The sequence below is a fragment of the Procambarus clarkii genome, chromosome 74 (genome assembly GCF_040958095.1).
Source record: "Procambarus clarkii isolate CNS0578487 chromosome 74, FALCON_Pclarkii_2.0, whole genome shotgun sequence".
In the NCBI taxonomy this organism is placed as follows: Eukaryota; Metazoa; Arthropoda; class Malacostraca; order Decapoda; family Cambaridae; genus Procambarus; species Procambarus clarkii.
This window is the reverse complement of record NC_091223.1, coordinates 11366995-11388981: the sequence shown is the minus strand read 5'-3', so window position 1 is coordinate 11388981 and position 21987 is coordinate 11366995. Positions and strand designations below refer to the sequence as shown.

At 41.1% G+C, this 21987-nt stretch overlaps 1 protein-coding gene across 13 annotated transcripts in view; it reads right to left on the bottom strand.

Annotated features, from left to right (window-relative positions):
* Window positions 1-21987, bottom strand: part of LOC123767372 (uncharacterized) — a 648238-nt gene that overhangs the window by 161711 nt on the left and 464540 nt on the right. For 12 of the 13 annotated variants that reach the window (XR_011224571.1, XR_011224570.1, XR_011224572.1 and 9 more), the window contains one exon: window positions 9893-10093. The exons of the other annotated variant lie outside the window; for it this stretch is intronic. Coding sequence is in view for 9 of the 12 variants with exons in the window: in XM_069312920.1 (XP_069169021.1) it covers window positions 9893-10093 (201 nt within the window). In the remaining 3 variants the exon portion in view is untranslated. The remainder of the gene's footprint in view (window positions 1-9892; window positions 10094-21987) is intronic. 13 annotated transcript variants of the gene reach the window in all.

The following is a 21987-nucleotide window of genomic DNA, read 5'->3' as shown; positions in this document are numbered from 1 at the left end:
TGAAGGGTATGAGATGCAAGGTAAAGGGTACAGGTGAAGGGTATGATATGCAAGGTAAAGGAGTAGAGGTGAAGGGAATGAGACAAGGTAAAGGGTACAGGTGAAGGGTATGAGATGCAAGGTAAAGGGTACAGGTGAAGGGTATGAGATGCAGGTAAAGGGTACAGGTGAATGGTATGAGATGCAAGTAAAGGGTACAGGTGAAGGGTATGAGATGCAAGTAAAGGGTACAGGTGAAGGGTATGAGATGGAAGTAAAGGGTACAGGTGAAGGGTATGAGATGCCGGTAAAGGGTACAGGTGAAGGGTATGAGATGCAGGTAAAGGGTACAGGTGAAGGGTATGAGATGCAGGTAAAGGGTACAGGTGAAGGGTATGAGATGCAGGTAAAGGGTACAGGTGAAGGGTATGAGATGCAGGTAAAGGGTACAGGTGAAGGGTATGAGATGCAGGTAAAGGGTACAGGTGAAGGGTATGAGATGCAAGTAAAGGGTACAGGCGAAGGGTATGAATTTTGAGTTACATGGTACAGGTGAAGGGGTATGAAATGCAAGTTACAGGGTACAGGTGAAAGGCATGATATATAAGCAACATGTTACAGATGAAGGGTACAAGATGCAAGGTATTGGATACAGCTGAATGATACAAGACAAGAGACATGGTTCAGGTGAAGGGTACAAGATGCAAAGTACAGAAGTACAGGGTATATATAAATGGTACAAAACAGGAGCCACAGGTCACAGATTAAGTTAAATGTCAGTAAAATACAGAGTGAAGCACAAAAGCACAGTGATACATAAAAAAAACAGCATGGAATGTAATGAAAAGCCACTTTCTGGATGAGCCCTGGAGGCTCCCTGGAGCTATTGAACTGATATAAGCTATATTAGTCTGGGGCTTCAGTCACATGGAGTTCTGCCTACCAGGAACAATGAGCCAGAACTTGGCACTGCACAAGAAACAGTGGTCTATGAAAACCCCACTATGAGAGTATATTCATATCTGCCATCGACCGGGATTAGGCACCCAGACAGGTAGGTGTCTCAAAGCAAACCCCAACTGATAGAATAATGCAACCCAAAGCCAAACAGAGCCCAAGAACTCCCCCTCAAGAAAAAATGCAACAAGCAACAAGCAATGCAACAAGTGCACCTCGTTTACTAGACTGGTCGAGGTGGGGGTACCTGTACCTCTTTCCCCCGGTCCACCTGTAGCTTCGGGCTCTGACTCGTCTGGAGTTCTATTGAGGAAGGATTCTCCTTCTGGCCCCATGGTGGGCAGTCCAGCCTTGATTTCAGTCGCTGCTTGCTCAGTGACTGAACCAGGGGCATTTTCAGTGGCTCCGCCTCTCCCAGCAGATCGGGCCGGTGAGGTACATTGCTAGTTTGACCTACTCTTTGGCTCTTCGTGTCTGGTATTTTTGACGCGTGTGTATCACCACTTGTATGATGATCAGGTGGCTTCTCTCATGGTGTCCCATCTGTGGTCTTCTAGGAGACAGTATGAAGTCTCTCGGAATTCCTTTCACCACTTCCTTTCTCTTCGTAGGTTACCTTCTGTTTCTGTTCATGTTGTCTTGTCTTTCCTTTCTTGGTTGTTTCAGGACTGACATCTTATGCCGAATGCTGTCGTTTCTTATCGAGCTGCGCTGGCATAGCCGCTCCAGCTTGTGTTCAGGGTGGATGTCACTTCGGCTCTGTTCTGTAAGCTTTCTCGTGTATTTTTCCCACCTCCGATCTGCTCATGTGCAGCTGAGCCGTTCTGGTTTTTTGACCCGGTGCTCTCTTTTCTCTCTCTTCTCCTCGGTTTGTTGTGACCCCTTCAGTTTAAAATTTTCAGAAAGCTTTGTTTCTGTTGACTTTGGCCTCTGTGCGTCGGGTCATGGAGCTTCATTCTCTCCTCCATTGCAGGGACTTCTGCTCTTTTGGTCCTGGTGGACGTTTTGTAAATTTGCAGCCGTCTCCTCCTTTTCTGGCAAATAATGAGATGGCGGGTTTCCGGGAGGGGATCTGTGGGTTATTGATACCTCGTTGGTCGGGCCAGACAAGCATCATATTTTATGTCTGGTTGCGGGGGAAGAGATACAGGTAACACCACCTCGACCAGTCCTGCCAAAAGGCATCAACCCCCGATGGCCACGCAATCGGGGAAGGGCACCACATATACCGGAAGACACTTCAACCACGCCGATGCAAAGAGGTCCACCTCCGGGCACTCGAACGTCTGGTAGAGCCAACCGAATGACTCGGCGTCGACGATTCATTCCATGGACAGGGGAATAAACTGAGATTGGCCGTCCTCCAAGATGTTGGACAACACCCCAAACATCAACAGCCAGAAGAGCCAAACCCTGAGGACTTAGCAGACGAGTCACCCGAAGTGACCAGTCCTAAAGAGCCAAGGACCACATCGAACTCCTGCAGTTCAGGCAATGAACCACCGGGGAGCACTCCCACTGGAACCGGATCCATGGAGCCGGATCATGGATCCGCGAATGATCTGCACCCTCCAAAGCGACATCCATACAGCTGCGAGCTCCTGCACTATGCTGTGAGCCAGACGGAAGAATAGACCCCACCGTCTGTAGACGGCCTGGTAAGAACTGGTCACAACGCCCCAGCCAAGAGACGACACGTCGGTGAACACATCGAGTGAGGGATTGAATAGGCGCCAAGACACTGAACCCCGAAAAACCCGAAGAGGAAGTCGGTGACACAGCAACCGACGTAAGGCCCCCGGAGACCGAACCCAGCGATTGCAAAAGAGGCAGAAGGGACGTCCCCGAAGGAACCAGAACAGTCGACGAAGCTAAACCCGACCTGGCAGGTAGACCATCATGGCAAAGTTCAGGCTCCTGCACAAACCTTTGAGCAACTGCCTCGTGACCCAGGCGCCCCTCAGAAAGAATAAGAAATAGGACTGCAGCCAAGACCAAACCTGAGAGGGAACCAGATGGGACTTCCTCCAGTTTACCAGGAACCCGAACCTACTGCGACAGGAGGAACCCCAAGCCCTGGCATCACCCTTTCAGGAAGACCCCCCTCCCCAGCCCCAAGCACCTCCACGTCCTCACGCAACGGCTCGAGAAGGGAAAATAAGTGCAATACCAAAGCCAACAGGCTACGGGCGCACAAGTCCTCAGCGACTAAAGCAGCTGAAAGAGAAGGAACTTGCGCATGCAGCTGCACCACACCAAGATCCCGAGGAAGGGCAGGGGCGAACAAGCACGCATTGAGGTGCTCAACCCCCTCCCCCCCGCCCCCCTGCCCCACAGGAAAACCTGAATCACCCTATGAGCCTTGTGCCACTCAAGCACATGGGACTCACAGAACAAATGACATGCCTCTAATGAGAAAAATGGGCAGTCCGCAAGCCAGGACGACTCCAAAACCTCATAACAAACCCAGTAGGGAAAGGAAGATCCATACACGAAAGAAAAAGGATTCATTTTGACAACGTAATATGGGTCGCGCAGGAGGTAAGCCGCAATGGCTTCCAGCATCACATGGGATGGGAAGCAGGAGGTCGAAAACCTCCAGAAAGACAGGACCAAAAAACCCATGGGATCACGGAACTGTACCAAGGGAGGGGGTAGACTCCAAATTCAACTCATACGAGGATGGGGGGGAAAAAGAAAACCCCATGTTTGGTAACACCAAGCCCCGGTCAGAGGGTACAAAAACCCAAGCGGGGTCCATCGGGGCCCAAAGCCCCAAGCCAAGCCCTCCCCTGCCCAGGCAGAGTACTGCTAACCGGCACCCAAAAACTACCAAGCAAACTGCTACAGATGAATCCCCGGGACGTGTACACTCCGAGGGGGCCAAGCGGAGTACCACCCAAGAATAAAGGGTGTGACCAAACCAAGGAGCAGACCCCCATGTGGCAAGAAAACAAAAAGAAAAGAAAAACCCTACACGAGGACAACAGTCCAAGCGGAACAGAGCCAGCCACTATGAGAGGTGAAAACTAGCTGCACAGTAAACTGCGTCCCAACCAGTAACAAAAACTACCCCTACCCAGAGGCAAACAGGGGAGCAATAAATACCCCAGCTGACTCCAAGGGCGGTCAATCACCGAGCAGCAAAAGACACAGTGGAGGTATATCCCAAGGAGACTTGTGGAAGGTAATCCCAAGCCCCAAAGGGCAGTACTTACAGGACACTTAGGGAAGGCAAACCTAGGCGCATGCAGCCCGAATACTGGAAAAATTACTCCTGGCACGGACACCACCAAAGAGACAGCACCACACCACAAGGCACAGAACTGGAATATGCTGGAGCCAGAGGTGCACGACCTTGCCAGTACCACATCAGCCACAGAACAGCAGGGTGGATAGCCGGCATGGGGGTCTGGGGCTTCCCTTCCCCCTCATGGGGAGGTGGGGGGTTGCACAGACAGTGGCGCTGTGACATGGTGACGTCATGCTTGTTTGTTCGTTTTCATTTGGAGAGTTCTGTCCACTAGTTTGGCTTTAAGTAGCAATATTTTCACCAGAATAGGAGTTTGTTTTGGGGCACTTACCTTTCTGGGTGCATGACCCAGTCGATAGCAAACATAGAATGCTTCCAACCACACGGGGGTTTCTATAGGTCATTGCTCCTCATACCTCTCCGAGGGGGCCAGGTTCTGGCTCATGGTCCCCAGTAGGCCTAGAACTGACTGATGCCGGGGTCTAATACATTCATATCAGCCCGGATAGCTCCAGGGAGCCAAAGGGACTTCCCCCAGAAAAATACTGTACAAATAAACTCAAGATCAGGTTGCCAGGGCAGTTGAGAGATTGTGACTGGTTTAGCAAGCTCACATGAGAGAAGGTGATTGAGATAGGAAACCTTTGCAAGCATAGTTAAGACATCACATGTGGAAGTTCTTGACAAAGACAATGCAGTGGAACTCAAGATAGGTAGAAGATGGGAACTTAAAAATGGCATCCTGTTTCTAGATAGATTTTATTTATATGCAGATTAATTTTCTGTTAATGTAAGTATAATGAATCACAAGAGTAGATCATATTCCAAAACTTTCCAAAAATGTTCCTTATAGAGGGTCAAAAAAAAAGTGTAAAAAATAGTCTTCCTTACCAAAAATCACACTTCAGTTTATAGGTCTCTATGTTTAGCTACCAAGTGCAATGCAAGCAAGAGAAGCCAATATGAAGCACGACCTAAGCAAGCAGCAGCAAGCAGGAAGTGTGGCTTAAGCAAGTTTATAACTGTAGTATATATAGCAGTGTGTGTTTATTAGACAAAGGCTACATTGTGTTGGGTTTTATGTACATTTATATACTGTATAGTGATAATTTGGAAGACAAATACTTAACTTGGTAAATGCTATGCCTATTTGGTATTCAAAAAAGAATAATGAACTCGAGTTATTATATTATATTATATATATATATATATATATATATATATATATATATGTCGTACCTAATAGCCAGAACGCACTTCTCAGCCTACTATTCAAGGCCCGATTTGCCTAATAAGCCAAGTTTTCATGAATTAATGTTTTTTCGTCTACCTAACCTACCTAACCTAACCTAACCTAGCTTTTTTTGGCTACCTAACCTAACCTTACCTATAAATATAGGTTAGGTTAGGTTAGGTAGGGTTGGTTAGGTTCGGTCATATATCTACGTTAATTTTAACTCCAATAAAAAAAAATTGACCTCATACATAGAGAAAAGGGTTGCTTTATCATTTCATAAGAAAAAAATTATAGTAAATATATTAATTCAGGAAAACTTGGCTTATTAGGCAAATTGGGCCTTGAATAGTAGGCTGAGAAGTGAGTTCTGGCTACTAGGTACGACATATATATATATATATATATATATATATATATATATATATATATATATATATATGTCGTACCTAGTAGCCAGAATGCACTTCTAGGCCTACTATGCAAGGCCCAATTTGCCTAATAAGCCAAGTTTTCATGAATTAATTGTTTTTCGACTACCTAACCTACCTAACCTAACCTAACCTAACTTTTTCGGCTACCTAACCTAACCTAACCTATAGAGATAGGTTAGGTTAGGTTAGGTAGGGTTGGTTAGGTTCGGTCATATATCTACGTTAATTTTAACTCCAATAACAAAAAATTGACCTTATACATAATGAAATGTGTAGCTTTATTATTTCATAAGAAAAAAATTAGAGAAAATATATTAATTCATGAAAACTTGGCTTATTAGGCAAATTGGGCCTTGCATAGTAGGCTGAGAAGTGCGTTCTGGCTACTAGGTACGACATATATATATATATATATATATATATATATATATATGTCGTACCTAGTAGCCAGAACTCACTTTTTGGCCTACTATTCAAGGCCCGATTTGCCTAATAAGCCAAGTTTTCCTGAATTAATATATTTTTTCTAATTTTTTTCTTATGAAATGATAAAGCTACCCATTTCATTATGTATGAGGTCAATTTTTTTTTATTGGAGTTAAAATTAACGTAGATATATGACCGAACCTAACCAACCCTACCTAACCTAACCTAACCTATCTTTATAGGTTAGGTTTGGTTATGTAGCCGAAAAAGTTAGGTTAGGTTAGGTTTGGTAGGTTAGGTAGTCGAAAAACAATTAATTCATGAAAACTTGGCTTATTAGGCAAATTGGGCCTTGCATAGTAAGCTGAGAAGTGCGTTCTGGCTACTAGGTACGACATATATATATATATATATATATATATATATATATATATATATATATATATATATATATATATATATATATATATATATATATATATATATATATATATATATATATATATATATATATATATATATATATATATATATATATATATATATATATATATATATATATATATATATGTCGTACCTAATAGCCAGAACTCACTTCTCAGCCTACTATTCAAGGCCCGATTTGCCTAATAAGCCAAGTTTTCATGAATTAATGTTTTTTCGTCTACCTAACCTACCTAACCTAACCTAACCTAGCTTTTTTTGGCTACCTAACCTAACCTTACTTATAAATATAGGTTAGGTTAGGTTAAGTAGGGTTGGTTAGGTTCGGTCATATATCTACGTTAATTTTAACTCCAATAACAAAAATTGACCTCATACATAGAGAAAAGGGTTGCTTTATCATTTCATAAGAAAAAAATTATAGTAAATATATTAATTCAGGAAAACTTTGCTTATTAGGCAAATCGGGCCTTGAATAGTAGGCTGAGAAGTGAGTTCTGGCTACTAGGTACGACATATATATATATATATATATATATATATATATATATATATGTCGTACCTAGTAGCCAGAACTCACTTCTCAGCCTACTATTCAAGGCCCGATTTGCCTAATAAGCAAAGTTTTCCTGAATTAATATATTTACTATAATTTTTTTCTTATGAAATGATAAAGCAACCCTTTTCTCTATGTATGAGGTCAATTTTTGTTATTGGAGTTAAAATTAACGTAGATATATGACCGAACCTAACCAACCCTACTTAACCTAACCTAACCTATATTTATAAGTAAGGTTAGGTTAGGTAGCCAAAAAAAGCTAGGTTAGGTTAGGTTAGGTAGGTTAGGTAGACGAAAAAACATTAATTCATGAAAACTTGGCTTATTAGGCAAATCGGGCCTTGAATAGTAGGCTGAGAAGTGAGTTCTGGCTATTAGGTACGACATATATATATATATATATATGTCGTACCTAATAGCCAGAACGCACTTCTCAGCCTACTATTCAAGGCCCGATTTGCCTAATAAGCCAAGTTTTCATGAATTAATGTTTTTTCGTCTACCTAACCTACCTAACCTAAACTAACCTAGCTTTTTTTGGCTACCTAACCTAACCTTACCTATAAATATAGGTTAGGTTAGGTTAGGTAGGGTTGGTTAGGTTCGGTCATATATCTACGTTAATTTTAACTCCAATAAAAAAAATTGACCTCATACATAGAGAAATGGGTTGCTTTATCATTTCATAAGAAAAAAATTATAGTAAATATATTAATTCAGGAAAACTTGGCTTATTAGGCAAATCGGGCCTTGAATAGTAGGCTGAGAAGTGAGTTCTGGCTACTAGGTACGACATATATATATATATATATATATATATATATATATATATATATATATATATATATATATATATATGTCGTACCTAGTAGCCAGAACTCACTTCTCAGCCTACTATTCAAGGCCCGATTTGCCTAATAAGCCAAGTTTTCCTGAATTAATATATATACTATAATTTTTTTCTTATGAAATGATAAAGCAACCCTTTTCTCTATGTATGAGGTCAATTTTTTTTTATTGGAGTTAAAATTAACGTAGATATATGACCGAACCTAACCAACCCTACCTAACCTAACCTAACCTATATTTATAGGTAAGGTTAGGTTAGGTAGCCAAAAAAAGCTAGGTTAGGTTAGGTTAGGTTGGTTAGGTAGACGAAAAAACATTAATTCATGAAAACTTGGCTTATTAGGCAAATCGGGCCTTGAATAGTAGGCTGAGAAGTGCGTTCTGGCTATTAGGTACGACATATATATATATATATATATATATATATATATATATATATATATATATATATATATGTCGTACCTAGTAGCCAGAACGCACTTCTCAGCCTACTATGCAAGGCCCAATTTGCCTAATAAGCCAAGTTTTCATGAATTAATATATTTTCTCTAATTTTTTTCTTATGAAATAATAAAGCTACACATTTCATTATGTATAAGGTCAATTTTTTGTTATTGGAGTTAAAATTAACGTAGATATATGACCGAACCTAACCAACCCTACCTAACCTAACCTAACCTATCTCTATAGGTTAGGTTAGGTTAGGTAGCCGAAAAAGTTAGGTTAGGTTAGGTTAGGTAGGTTAGGTAGTCGAAAAACAATTAATTCATGAAAACTTGGCTTATTAGGCAAATTGGGCCTTGCATAGTAGGCCTAGAAGTGCATTCTGGCTACTAGGTACGACATATATATATATATATATATATATATATATATATATATATATATATATATATATATATATATATATATATATATATATATATATATATATTTATTATATTTTAATCCAGCATAAGTACAAACGCATCTTCAATATTTTTTAGGAATGCTGCTAAATGCTATATACTGTATGGCAAAGTAAAGCATTGACAGAAAATTGCATAAGACACTTTCTCTAGATTTAAATGAATAAAGGCTTGTACAGTATTTCATATTACTGAACTTTAATTTTCAATAACATGTTTCGATATAATTATGAAAACAATGAAATAGCTGTGATAAAGTAGAAAAACTGTTCCCGGTCACAAAGAGATTTTGTTTACATAAAACCAAAAAATTTCAAATGTGCCAAGATCAATCTAGAACAAGTAGGAATATGCAAAAAGCTATATTTATTAGAAAAACCAAAATATTGTTGGTGAAATGAGGGTCTTATGACTGGAGCAAAGAGGGCGAGACTAATATACCATATTTACATGGTGGCAGGTGACACACAGTTTGTGAAAAATTGAAACAGCAAGAAACCATGCACCATTTGGGAGGAATGAGACCTGTTAATTTGAAATTACATATTTCTGTTAATATTAGGATAAATTTTGATAATGAGAGCAATGTAATATCCAAGTTCATAAAAGGTACGCAGATGAGTTTAGAAATCTATTACATTAACAAAAGTATGTAGACACAGAAGAGAAGTGTATCTACAGCATCAGTATGGAGAGTGTGTAAATGCAGATGAGAAGTGTATCTATAGCATCAGTATAGAGAGGTGCAAGTGTATATACAGAAGAGAGAAGTGTATCTATAGCATCAGTATGGAGAGAGGTGCGAGGTCGAAGAGCGAGTGTGTAGTGGAGGAGGATGCACAGCCTTACGTTTATGCAGCCTGAGCAAATCGTCAAAGGTAAATGCGGGAGCCTCGCACTGTGGACTGGACGCTGTCGAGGACAGGCTAAGAAGCGAGGCTTTGCGGAAACTATTGAGCCGCACAAACAGGGACTTTGGACGAGGGCGAGGGCTGAGCCCCGTAGGGCTAGGCAGGGGCGCCAGACGTGAGGGCGCGGGGGACATTGCACCTGCAATGATACATGCCTCAGTCCTCACCCAACACATGGACTGCACAACAGCCCACACATCAACATATTGCTCAACATACTATCTGCCACATATGGCTGAACATACTACCTGCCACATATGGCTCAACATACTACCTGCCACATATGGCTCAACACACTACCTGCCACATATGGGTGACAACATTTACCACACAAACTCCTGAAGGTGCAGGTTAGTTTGAGTAGCTCTTCCAGCTGTATGACAGGATGCAATATACTAATACTGGAGGTACTGAAGCAATACAAAAGTTAAAACAGTGGCACTGCTTAATCAGAAAAAAATATCTAACCACTGGTAAAACATGAAATTGAACCAAATAAGCAGTCAATTTAACTATGATATAAAACACAGTATGTTGAGTGTGTATACGAGTACTGTATATATTTTTGTAGGATGACAATTTGGCTCTAATGACTAATAACTTCATGCTTCCATTGGCTGCAATCACGGCACCTGAGGTACAAGCACAAGCAAAGATCCATATAAAAAGTGTTTATGTGGGTTAATATACGAGACCTGCCAATAATGTACAAGTTTATTATTCACGCTCAAATTACAGATGGTCATAGATGTAAAGACGAGCTTGAGAGAATGAAGAATGTATTTTTATGGCTTGTTAAATAGAAACTGTGAATGGGAGGATGCAATTGACTCTAGAAATTGCTTAATAAATCAAAGAATCTTCATAGATTTTACTCTTAAACAGTTTACTTGAAACAGTTTAATTAGAGGCAGTGTTCATTACACAAGTCACTATGCATGATGGAACACACAAATGCCCCATATTTTACACATGACTCAGGATACTTCACCATTTATTAACCCATAAAATTGCATAATTTAATTGTGAACTGCAGCCAAATGCTGATTAAAATATTATTAGCCGTAAACAGGTCTGATATAATTAAAAGTTACATTTTAACTTTTGAAAAGAAATTTTGAGATTAACAAAAAAAAATCTGCTTTTTAATATTAGTAATGCAAAATTGTGCAATTATTTTATGCAAGTACCTCTGGCAACTATGTTATACTGCTGTTATATACAAAAGATTTGCACCTTAAGGAAATTTAGCTTTAACACTTGGCCTTAGGATAAGGGTATATTTGTATGTGTATTTATCAGTACTGGGTAGATAGGTGGTCAGCAGTCCTTAGCTGCCCATATATGCACAACTGGTGGGGATGGGGATACAGGGGTCTGCCAAATGACAATTAAATATCTTTGGAGTCTGGCTCTGAACAAATGTTTTCCCCGTTACCATTTTCTGCTTAAGTGGCGCCCATGTGCCTACTTGCAATTCCCAGATGATGGTAACCCCACACCTCTCACTCCAAGTTGATGTACCCTACACCTGCAATTTCTTGTTGCTAGCAGCCCTACACATGTGACTCCCACCTGACGGTAGCCTACATGGATGGAAGTCTACACTGGAGGTTCCCAGCTGATGGTGGCCTTCTTTCAAAGCTCTGCACTGACGACAGCCCTACACTGATGACTCTCAGCTGGCGACAGTCCTACACCAATGACTCTCGGCTGGTGATGCCAGCAGTTCTCGGCTGGTGCTACCCTACGCCAGCAGATCTCGGCTGGTGCTAGCCTACGCCAGCAGTTCCCGGCTGGTGCTAGCCTACGCCAGCAGTTCCCAGCTGATGCTAGCCTACGCCAGCAGTTCCCAGCTGATGCTAGCCTACGCCAGCAGTTCCCAGCTGATGCTAGCCTACGCCAGCAGTTCCCAGCTGATGCTAGCCTACGCCAGCAGTTCCCAGCTGATGCTAGCCTACGCCAGCAGTTCCCAGCTGATGCTACCCAACAACTGAGGTTTCCGGCTGATGCTAGCCTATGCCAGCAGTTCCCAGCTGATGCTAACCTACACCCGAGGTTTCCAGCTAAATGTAGTCTACACCAGCGGTTCCCAGCTAAAGGTGGGAAACACCTACAGTTCCAAGCTAATCATAGCATACACTTGTGGTTCTCAGCTGAGGGTAGCTCGAAACCGAGGTTCCCAGCTGAGGGTAACCCACAACCATGGTTCCCCGCTGATGGTAGCCCAAAATCGAGGTTCCCAGCCAAAGGTATTCTACAACTGTGGTCCCCAGCCAATGGAAGCCTACAACTGTGGTTCACAGTCAATGGTAGCCTACAGCTGTAGTCCCCAGCCAATGGTGGCCTACAACTGTGGTTCCCAACCAATAGCAGCCCAAAATCGAGGTTGCCAGCTGATGGTAGCCTGTAACAGAGGTTCCCAGCAAATGGTAGCCTACAACTGTGGTCCGAAGCTGATTGAAGTCTACAACTGTGATCCCCAGCCAATGGTAGCCTACAACTGTGATGCCAAGCTGATGGTAGACTACAACTGCGGTTCCCAGCTGATGGTAATCTACAACTGTGGTTCCCAGCTGATGGTAGCCAACAACTGTGGTTCCCAGCCAATGATAGCCTACAACTGTGGTCCCCAGCCGATGGTAGCTTACAACTGTAGTTCCCCCACCAATGGTAGTCTACAACTGTAGTTCCCCCGCCAATGGTAGTCTACAACTGTGGTCCCCAGCCGATGGTAGCCTACAACTGTAGTTCCCCATCAATGGTAGCCTACAACTGTGGTCCCCAGCCGATGGTAGCCTAAAACTGTGGTTTCCAGCTGATGGTAGTCTACAACTGTGGTTTCCAGCTGATGGTAGTCTACAACTGTGGTTCCCAGCTGATGGTAGTCTACAACTGTGGTCCTCACCAATGGTAGCCTACAACTGTGGTTCCCAGCTGATGGTAGCCTACAACTGTGGTCCTCACCAATGGTAGTCTACAACTGTGGTTCCCAGCCAATGATAGCCTACAACTGTGGTCCCCAGCCGATGGTAGCCTACAACTGTAGTTCCCCGTCAATGGTAGCCTACAACTGTGGTCCCGAGCTGATGGTAGTCTACAACTGTGGTTCCCAGCTGATGGTAGTCTACAACTGTGGTCCATAGCCGATTGTAGCCTACAACTGTGGTTCCCAGCCGATGGTAGTCTACAACTGTGGTTCCCAGCTGATGGTAGTCTACAACTGTGGTCCCCAGCTGATGGTAGCCTACAACTGTGGTCCATAGCCAATTGTAGCCTACAACTGTGGTTCCCAGCCAATTGTAGCCTACAACTGTGGTTCCCAGCCGATGGTAGCCCAAAATTGAGGTTCCCCACCGATGGTATCCTACAACTGTGGTCCCCAGCAGACAGTAGCTTACAACTGTAGTCCCCAGCCAACGGAAGCCTACAACTGTGGTTCACAGCCAATGGTACCCTACAACTGTGGTCCCAGCCAATGGTAGCCTGAAATTGAGGTTCCCAGCCGATGGTAGCCTACAACCCTGGTTCCCAGCTGATGGTAGCCTACAACTGTGGTTCACAGTCAATGGTAGCCTACAACTTTGGTTCCCAGCCAATAGTAGCCTATAACTGTGGTTCCCAGCCAATGGTAGCCTACAACTTTGGTTCCCAGCCAATAGTAGCCTACAACTATGGTTCCAGCCAATAGTAGCCTACAACTATGGTTCCAGCCAATGGTAGTCTACAACTGTGGTTCCCAGCCGATTGTAGCCTACAACTTTGGTTACCAGCCGATTGTAGCCTACAACTTTGGTTCCCAGCCAATGGTAGCCTTCAACTATGGTTCCAGCCAATGGTAGCCTAAAACTATGGTTCCAGCTGATGATAGTCTACAACTGTGGTCCACACCCGATGGTAGCCTGTGCTGCACAATCTACATTTTGACATTTTGTCTTGTTTCATCACTTATGAATCCCAATTTTGCTCACTTGTAAATCCTGATGTTATATGTATGTTTCTTGCTGGAGCAGCTCCTACTCTGATCACTGGCTGTTTCCTTAAGAACCCAGAAAATAGGTTACTTGAAATAAGCAACTTTTGAAAGAAAATTGCTTTCAAATCATCACTAAATATGATAGATGCCAGGTGGCCATTTCACAATCGATAATTTTCAAATTAGAAATATTACTCCTATAGTAATATTACTATAGGTTTCGAATGTTTATATATAGATCTAAAGGTGAAAACTTTCTTGCCAATTCAAACGTTAATACTTGAGCATCATATTAATAGTTTTATCACGTCATAAATGGTTAAGAATAATTGGGGTTGATTAGATATTCTTAATGAGTGTGGTGTAATACGAGTCCAATAAATAATATCACATTTATTATTACAAGTATATATACAAGAACTCTTGTATATACAAGAGTTCTTACACTCTTGTAAAGCCACTAGCACGCATAGCTTTTTGGGCAAGTCCTTAATCCTAATTTTCCCCAGAATATGACAAGCCAAATCGTTTAACAAACAGGAACCCATTCACTGCTGGGTGAACAGAGGCTACAGTTAAGGATTGTCACCCGGTCAATCCTCCCGGTCAGGATACGAACTCAGGCAAAAGTGCTCGCGAAGCGCCGGGCGAGTGCTTTACCACTGCACTACGGGAACTCTTTAATACCATTAGAGTGAATTATTAATTTAAATGTTAAGATGATTGCATAAATAGGATTTAATGGCATAAACACTATGGAATTTATCTAACAAGGTAATAGTTGGTTGGGTTTTTAAATGGCAGGGAAAAAAATGTGCAGACTGATTCAGAGGGCTCACAATTTCTATAATAAAAAATAATATATATACAAATTAAGTTCACATTTGTGAAATAACGAATCAGGAGATGAATGGCTCTGCGGATGTTCACAAGAAATTCAGTTTAAACAAATTTGATATAAACTTTTGAAATGCTTCACTTAAATAGCAAATCTTTAGTTAGCTTCAAGTCCCACCTGGATTTTGTTGTGCCTGAGTGGCACCAGCACCAGGAACTTCCATCCTTCAAAAACCTTACCAGATGCTCTGTCACTAATAATCAAATCATGCAATTTTCTTGTGTGAAAAAATTAATCACAAACCCCTATATGCTTATTACAAATGGATTTAGTTAAACTACTGAATATACGTTATACATAATGGTGAAGATGCAGCAGTGACGTCAGCAATAGGAGCAGCTGGGGATGCCTCTGGAAGGAAGCAGGGCTGAGGCCAATGCTAGTTCTACCAAATGCATGAGGGGGATCATTGATGGTGATTTGGTCAGGCAGAACGTACTAGGATCATATTAAAACATGCTAATATTTCTTAGGAAACTATAAAGGAGATGCATTAACATTAGAATACCAAATTCATAAATAAAGTGATTCTTGGTAAACTTTATCATATATGCTCTTCAATGATAAGGCATATGATCATTCCCTTTATCTGATTGGCAGTTGGATGTGCAGAATTAACCTTAAAATTCATTCCTCATGCCTGGGCGGAGGGGCCACCCAGGACTACAATATTAGCAAGTGCCACGTGCCCAGAAACAACGATGTCCCACCTTCTGCGTTTGTCCAAGTTGATGCCGCAGATCAAAAATGGATTAGTTGGATGTCAGTATAATCAATCTGGTACACAGCTGTTATCAGTGGCTCGTGTAATAATGTGATTTGCAATTCAATATATAATTATGAGTTCCAATGCAAACTTAAGCTTTGGCATAGAACCTTAAAAATACCATAAATTAGGGATAATCTGCTAACAAAAAAGTATTAACATTACAATGTATCTTGGTAGCACTATTGGTGTATTATTCATGATTATTTTACTCAATATATTTAGGCCATAATTAAGAAACTTTTGGGCACTATCATTTTTCATATTAAAAACATTAGTGTATATTTTACGTAAGAGAATAATTTGTTGATATCTAGTTTTGAGTTTGTGATCTCACATGGCACATCTGCAAGCCAATTGCATATTTAAGAGTTCCAAATATCCTAAAATTATCTCTTGGTAAAGGTTTGAGGGGAAAAGATGGAGGGTGCTTTATGTTAGATGGGAATAGGAACCACTGGGGATGGTGTGCCAGGGCCCACTAGCCCATCTAACATCCCTAGAATGTGGTACTGCCAAGCACTAGTGTCTACACTACTACCAAGCTCATGCTACCATTTACCTCACGCAGGGATTCCTTCCATGCCATTATGTGCAAACCACCTTGTGTATAATAATATATATATATATATATATATATATATATATTTTAGTATGTTTTGATATTAGTCTTTCTTGTAAACATACGTTGTTGAATAAAGTATGACGAATGGTAAGATTAATGATTCTAACATGAATCTTCTCAATATTTCTTATGTTTTTCTTCACTGTTGGGGGTAGTTGAAAAATTAACTCTCCAAAGTTCATTTTCACTTTTTATTTATGGTCTGACACCTAGAAGCATTTCGTAAGAACAATTTTTACATTTTCAGACTTTTTTTTACTTACTTAGATCGTGCTTATATTCATTTTTTGGGAGAGGTGATGGGATACAAATGTTTTTGGGTGAGGTGACAGGAAACAAAAGACAAAACACGAAACAATGGATATATACAATGGGCATATAACCATGGGTATACATTCTATCTACTTGCTTCTGTGCTGGTTCGGGGTCTTGTAGTGGGTAGAATGTAATTATCTGTTAATTGGCTGTTGAGTGCTGGTTTTGACTTTTTGATGTTTAGGGCCTCACTGATGTCGAATCTCCTATTATTGTTGTATCTGTCGATAATTTCTGTGTTGCTTATTAAGATGTCTTTATCGATGGTCTATTTGTGTGTGGAGATTATATGCTCCTTGATGGAGCCCTGTTATTTATGCATTGTTAATCGCCTAAAAAGAGACGTTGTCTTGCCTATATACTGAGATCTTTGGGGCTGACAGTCCCCAAGTGGGCATGAGAAGGCTTAGACGATGTTGGTTTCCTTCAAGGTGTTCAGTTTGGTGTCTGGAGAGTTCTTTATGAGTAGGTTGGCTGTTTTCTTGTTTTTGTAGTAAATTGTTAATTGTATCTTCTGATTTGTGTCTGTGGGGATAATGTTCCTATTAATAATATCTTTCAGGACATTTTCCTCCGTTTTGTGAATTCGTGGGTCAAATTCCCGGATGGAATTTGACCCACGATTTTTTTTTAAATGGTGTCTGTTTACAAGAGCCCTGATGAAGGTGTGGTGAACCCTGTGTATCCGCGGGCCGTTTAAATCTTGCGTAGTACTCCAAAGCATCATATAAGAACATAAGAACGCAAGAACAAAGGCAACTGCAGAAGGCCTATTGGCCCATACGAGGCAGCTCCTATTTATAACCACCCAATCCCACTCATATACTTGTCCAACCCGCGCTTGAAACAATCGAGGGACCCCACCTCCAGCACGTTACGCGGTAATTGGTTCCACAAATCAACAACCCTGTTACTGAACCAGTATTTACCCAAGTCTTTCCTAAATCTAAACTTATCCAATTTATACCCATTGTTTCGTGTTCTGTCTTGTGTTGATACTTTTAATACCCTATTAATATCCCCTTTGTTATGTCCATTCACCCACTTGTAAACCTCTATCATGTCGCCCCTAACTCTTCGCCTTTCCAGTGAATGCAACTTAAGCTTTGTTAATCTTTCTTCATATGAAAGATATCTAATTTGGGGAATTAACTTAGTCATCCTACGCTGGACACGTTCAAGTGAATTTATATCCATTCTATAATATGGCGACCAAAACTGAATTGCATAATCTAAATGGGGCCTAACTAGAGCAAGATATAGCTTGAGAACCACACCAGGTATCTTGTTACTAACGCTGCGATTAATAAATCCAAGTGTCCGATTTGCCTTATTACGAACATTTATGCATTGATCCTTTTGTTTTAAATTCTTACTAATCATAATTCCCAGATCCCTTTCACAATCCGACTTCGCAATCTCAACACCATCTAGCTCGTATCTTGTAACTCTATCATCATTACCTAACCTCAGAACTTTACATTTATCAGCATTAAACTGCATCTGCCAATCCTTTGACCATTTCAAAACCCTATCTAGATCAACTTGAAGTGATAGTGAGTCCTCTTCCGAATTAATTTCCCTACCGATTTTCGTATCATCAGCAAATTTGCAAATGTTGCTACTCAAACCTGAATCTAAATCATTTATATATATTATAAACAACAGAGGTCCCAGGACAGAGCCTTGAGGCACTCCATTTACAACATTTTCCCACTCTGACTTGATTCCATTTATACTAACTCTCTGTTTCCTTTGGTATAGCCATGCCCTAATCCAGCTTAATATAGCACCCCCAATACCATGAGACTATCTTTTTAATCAGTCTTTCATGTGGCACTGTATCAAAAGCTTTGCTAAAGTCAAGGTACACAACATCACAATCCTTACCACTATCAACTGCCTCAACTATGCTAGAATAAAAAGATAAATTTGTTAAACATGAACGGCCATTTATAAAACCATGTTGCGACTCAATTATTAATTTATGTTTTTCAAGATGAAGACGAATTTTATTTGCTATTATAGATTCGAGTAACTTTCCCACAATAGACGTTAGGCTAATTGGTCGATAGTTAGACGCAAGTGATCTATCTCCTTTCTTAAAAACTGGTATCACATTAGCAACTTTCCAAAACTCTGGCACTCTGCCTGACTCTATTGATTTATTAAATATGGTTGACAGTGGGTCACAAAGCTCCTCTTTGCATTCTTTAACACTTTCGCTCACCCCGCGCGCCACCCCTCGACAGGGCGATATGGGCCCCAGCGTGTCACGGAAGCGCGCGTTAATTCCGAAAAGTGTATACTCTCTTCAACTTTGTCACCTCAATTCTCCTTCTACGAGAATAAATTTGGTATCATTGTGTTCGCAATAAAATTCTCTACAGCACTAAATGCATATAAACTCCAAAAGCCCGGCTAATTACCCGCAGCAAACAGAGAAAGTGCGAACGAGTTACCCGGGAGCGCGCAAACGGGATAAAATGTTTTCACTATTTTCACTCTGGTCACCTCAATTTTTGTCCTAGGTCTTTCATTTTGGTCTCAATGGGTTCGTAATAAAATTCTCTAGAGGAACATTAGCATATAAAAAAAAACACCTGGTCACGCTCCAACCGCCGACGAGTTGAAGACGGGCCACGCGTTAGCAGTGAGTGAGCGCTCAGAGGCCTTCCTACTACACTCCCAATTCCCACCCTTTTCAAGCCTTTCTTTCGCAATTTTCTTCCTGGAAGGGCCTTGTTCATGATTACTATCCATCGTGGAGTAAGCGTAGATAGTTTCTAAAGCCGCAGTAAGAAATATAGCCACGGAAAATAGCCGAAATGTTCACACGTTTGAGATGCGAGGGGAGACGACATTGGTCACAACAGTGGAGCAAAGACAATGGGCCCACGGCGTGTGCCAAGCCGCCTGAGGGCCACGAGGCTCAACAAAGGAAATGGGAAGACATCGGCGCACATTTTAAAACCAGTCCCCAAAAAATCGGATACAAACCTGATTTTTGGCGAATTTTTAAAGTGGATGACGCAATGCTGCGTCATCCCCGGCATTACCGCCAGTAAACGGATGACGCAATGCTGCGTCATCCCCGAGCGAAAGTGTTAAGCACCCTGGCAAACACTTCATCCGGCCCTGGGGATTTGTTTGGTTTGAGTTTTACTATTTGTTTAAGAACATCCTCCCTGGTAACTGCTAAATTCGTCAACCTGTTCTCGTCCCCACCCACATAGACTTGTTCGGCTGAAGGCATATTGTTAAGTTCCTCTTTAGTAAATACAGATACAAAATATTTATTAAATATCTCTTCATCACTATCTGTTATTTGACCTGTCTCAGTTTTTAATGGACCTATCCTTTCCCTAGTCTTAGTACGATATAACTGAAAAAAACCTTTAGGATTTGTCTTTGCTTGCCCTGCTATGCAAACTTCATAGTTTCTTTTTGCTTTCCTTATCTCTTTTTTAACATTTCTAACCAGTTGTACGAATTCCTGTTCTAAAGTGACCTCCCCATTTTTAATCCTTTTGTACCAAGCTCTCTTTTTACCTATAAGGTTCTTCAAATTCTTTGTTATCCACTTTGGGTCATTAGTATTCGATCTATTCAATTTGTATGGTATACTACGTTCCTGTGCTTTGTTTAGAATATTCTTAAATAAGTTATATATTGAATCCACATCGAAATCCCCATTTAAGTCACCTATCGCTGGGTTCATGTCTCGCTCCAAGACCAGCCCACACCCCATACCCAAGACTTTCCAATCAATTTGACCCAAAAAATTTCTTAGGCTATTAAAATCAGCTTTTCGAAAATCTGGCACTTTAACAGAATTTTTTCCTACTGGTCTATTCCATTCTATGCTAAATCTGATTTCTTTGTGATCACTGTTCCCTAGCTCACTCCCTATTTCGATGTCATTAATTTGTGTTTCCCTGTTAGTTAACACTAAATCTAAAATATTATTTTCCCGTGTTAGTTCCTTAACCCTTAAACTGTGCAATGCGCCTGCAGGCTCACGTCTGGTTTGCGCAACGCGCCTCCGGGTATTTGTATTTTTCACGTTCCATTCAAAACTCCCGCGGCTACATGGGGTTCACATCAGCTTCCTCAGGGCTCTTGTAAACAGACGCCATCTTTAAAAAAAATCGTGGTCCACATTCCCGGGTGTGGGAGCCTCAGTAGTAATTACCTAAGTAATTACCTAAGTGTAGTTACAGGATGAGAGCTACGCTCGTGGTGTCCCGTCTTCCCAGCACTCTTTGTCATATAACGCTTTGAAACTACTGACGGTCTTGGCCTCCACCACCTTCTCACTTAACTTGTTCCAACCGTCTACCACTCTATTTGCGAAGGTGAATTTCCTTATATTTCTTCGGCATCTGTGTTTAGCTAGTTTAAATCTATGACCTCTTGTTCTTGAAGTGCCAGGTCTCAGGAAATCTTCCCTGTCGATTTTATCAATTCCTGTTACTATTTTGTATGTAGTGATCATATCACCTCTTTTTCTTCTGTCTTCTAGTTTTGGCATGTTTAATACTTCCAACCTCTCCTCGTAGCTCTTGCCCTTCAGTTCTGGGAGCCACTTAGTAGCATGTCTTTGCACCTTTTCCAGTTTGTTGATGTGCTTCTTAAGATATGGGCACCACACAACAGCTGCATATTCTAGCTTTGGCCTAACAAAAGTCATGAACAATTTCTTTAGTATATCGCCATCCATGTATTTAAATGCAATTCTGAAGTTAGAAAGCATCGCATAGGCTCCTTGCACAATATTCTTTATGTGGTCCTCAGGTGATAGTTTTCTATCTAGAACCACCCCTAGATCTCTTTCTTTATCAGAATTCTTTAAAGATTTCTCACATAATATATAGGTTGTATGGGGTCTATGTTCTCCTATTCCACATTCCATAACATGACATTTATTAACATTAAATTCCATTTGCCAGGTGGTGCTCCATATACTTATTTTGTCCAGGTCTTCTTGAAGGGCATGACAATCATCTAAATTTCTTATCCTTCCTATTATCTTAGCATCATCAGCAAACATGTTCATATAATTCTGTATACCAACTGGTAGATCATTTATGTACACAATAAACATCACTGGTGCAAGAACTGAACCCTGTGGTACTCCACTTGTGACATTTCTCCATTCCGATACATTGCCTCTGATTACTGCCCTCATTTTTCTATCAGTCAGAAAATTTTTCATCCATGATAGAAGCTTACCTGTCACCCCTCCAATATTTTCCAGTTTCCAGAACAACCTCTTATGTGGAACTCTGTCGAAAGCCTTTTTTAGGTCCAGATAGATGCAGTCAACCCAACCATCTCTTTCCTGTAATATCTCTGTGGCTCGATCATAGAAACTGAGTAAATTCGATACACAGGATCTTCCAGATCGAAAACCATACTGTCTGTCTGATATTATATCATTTCTCTCCAGG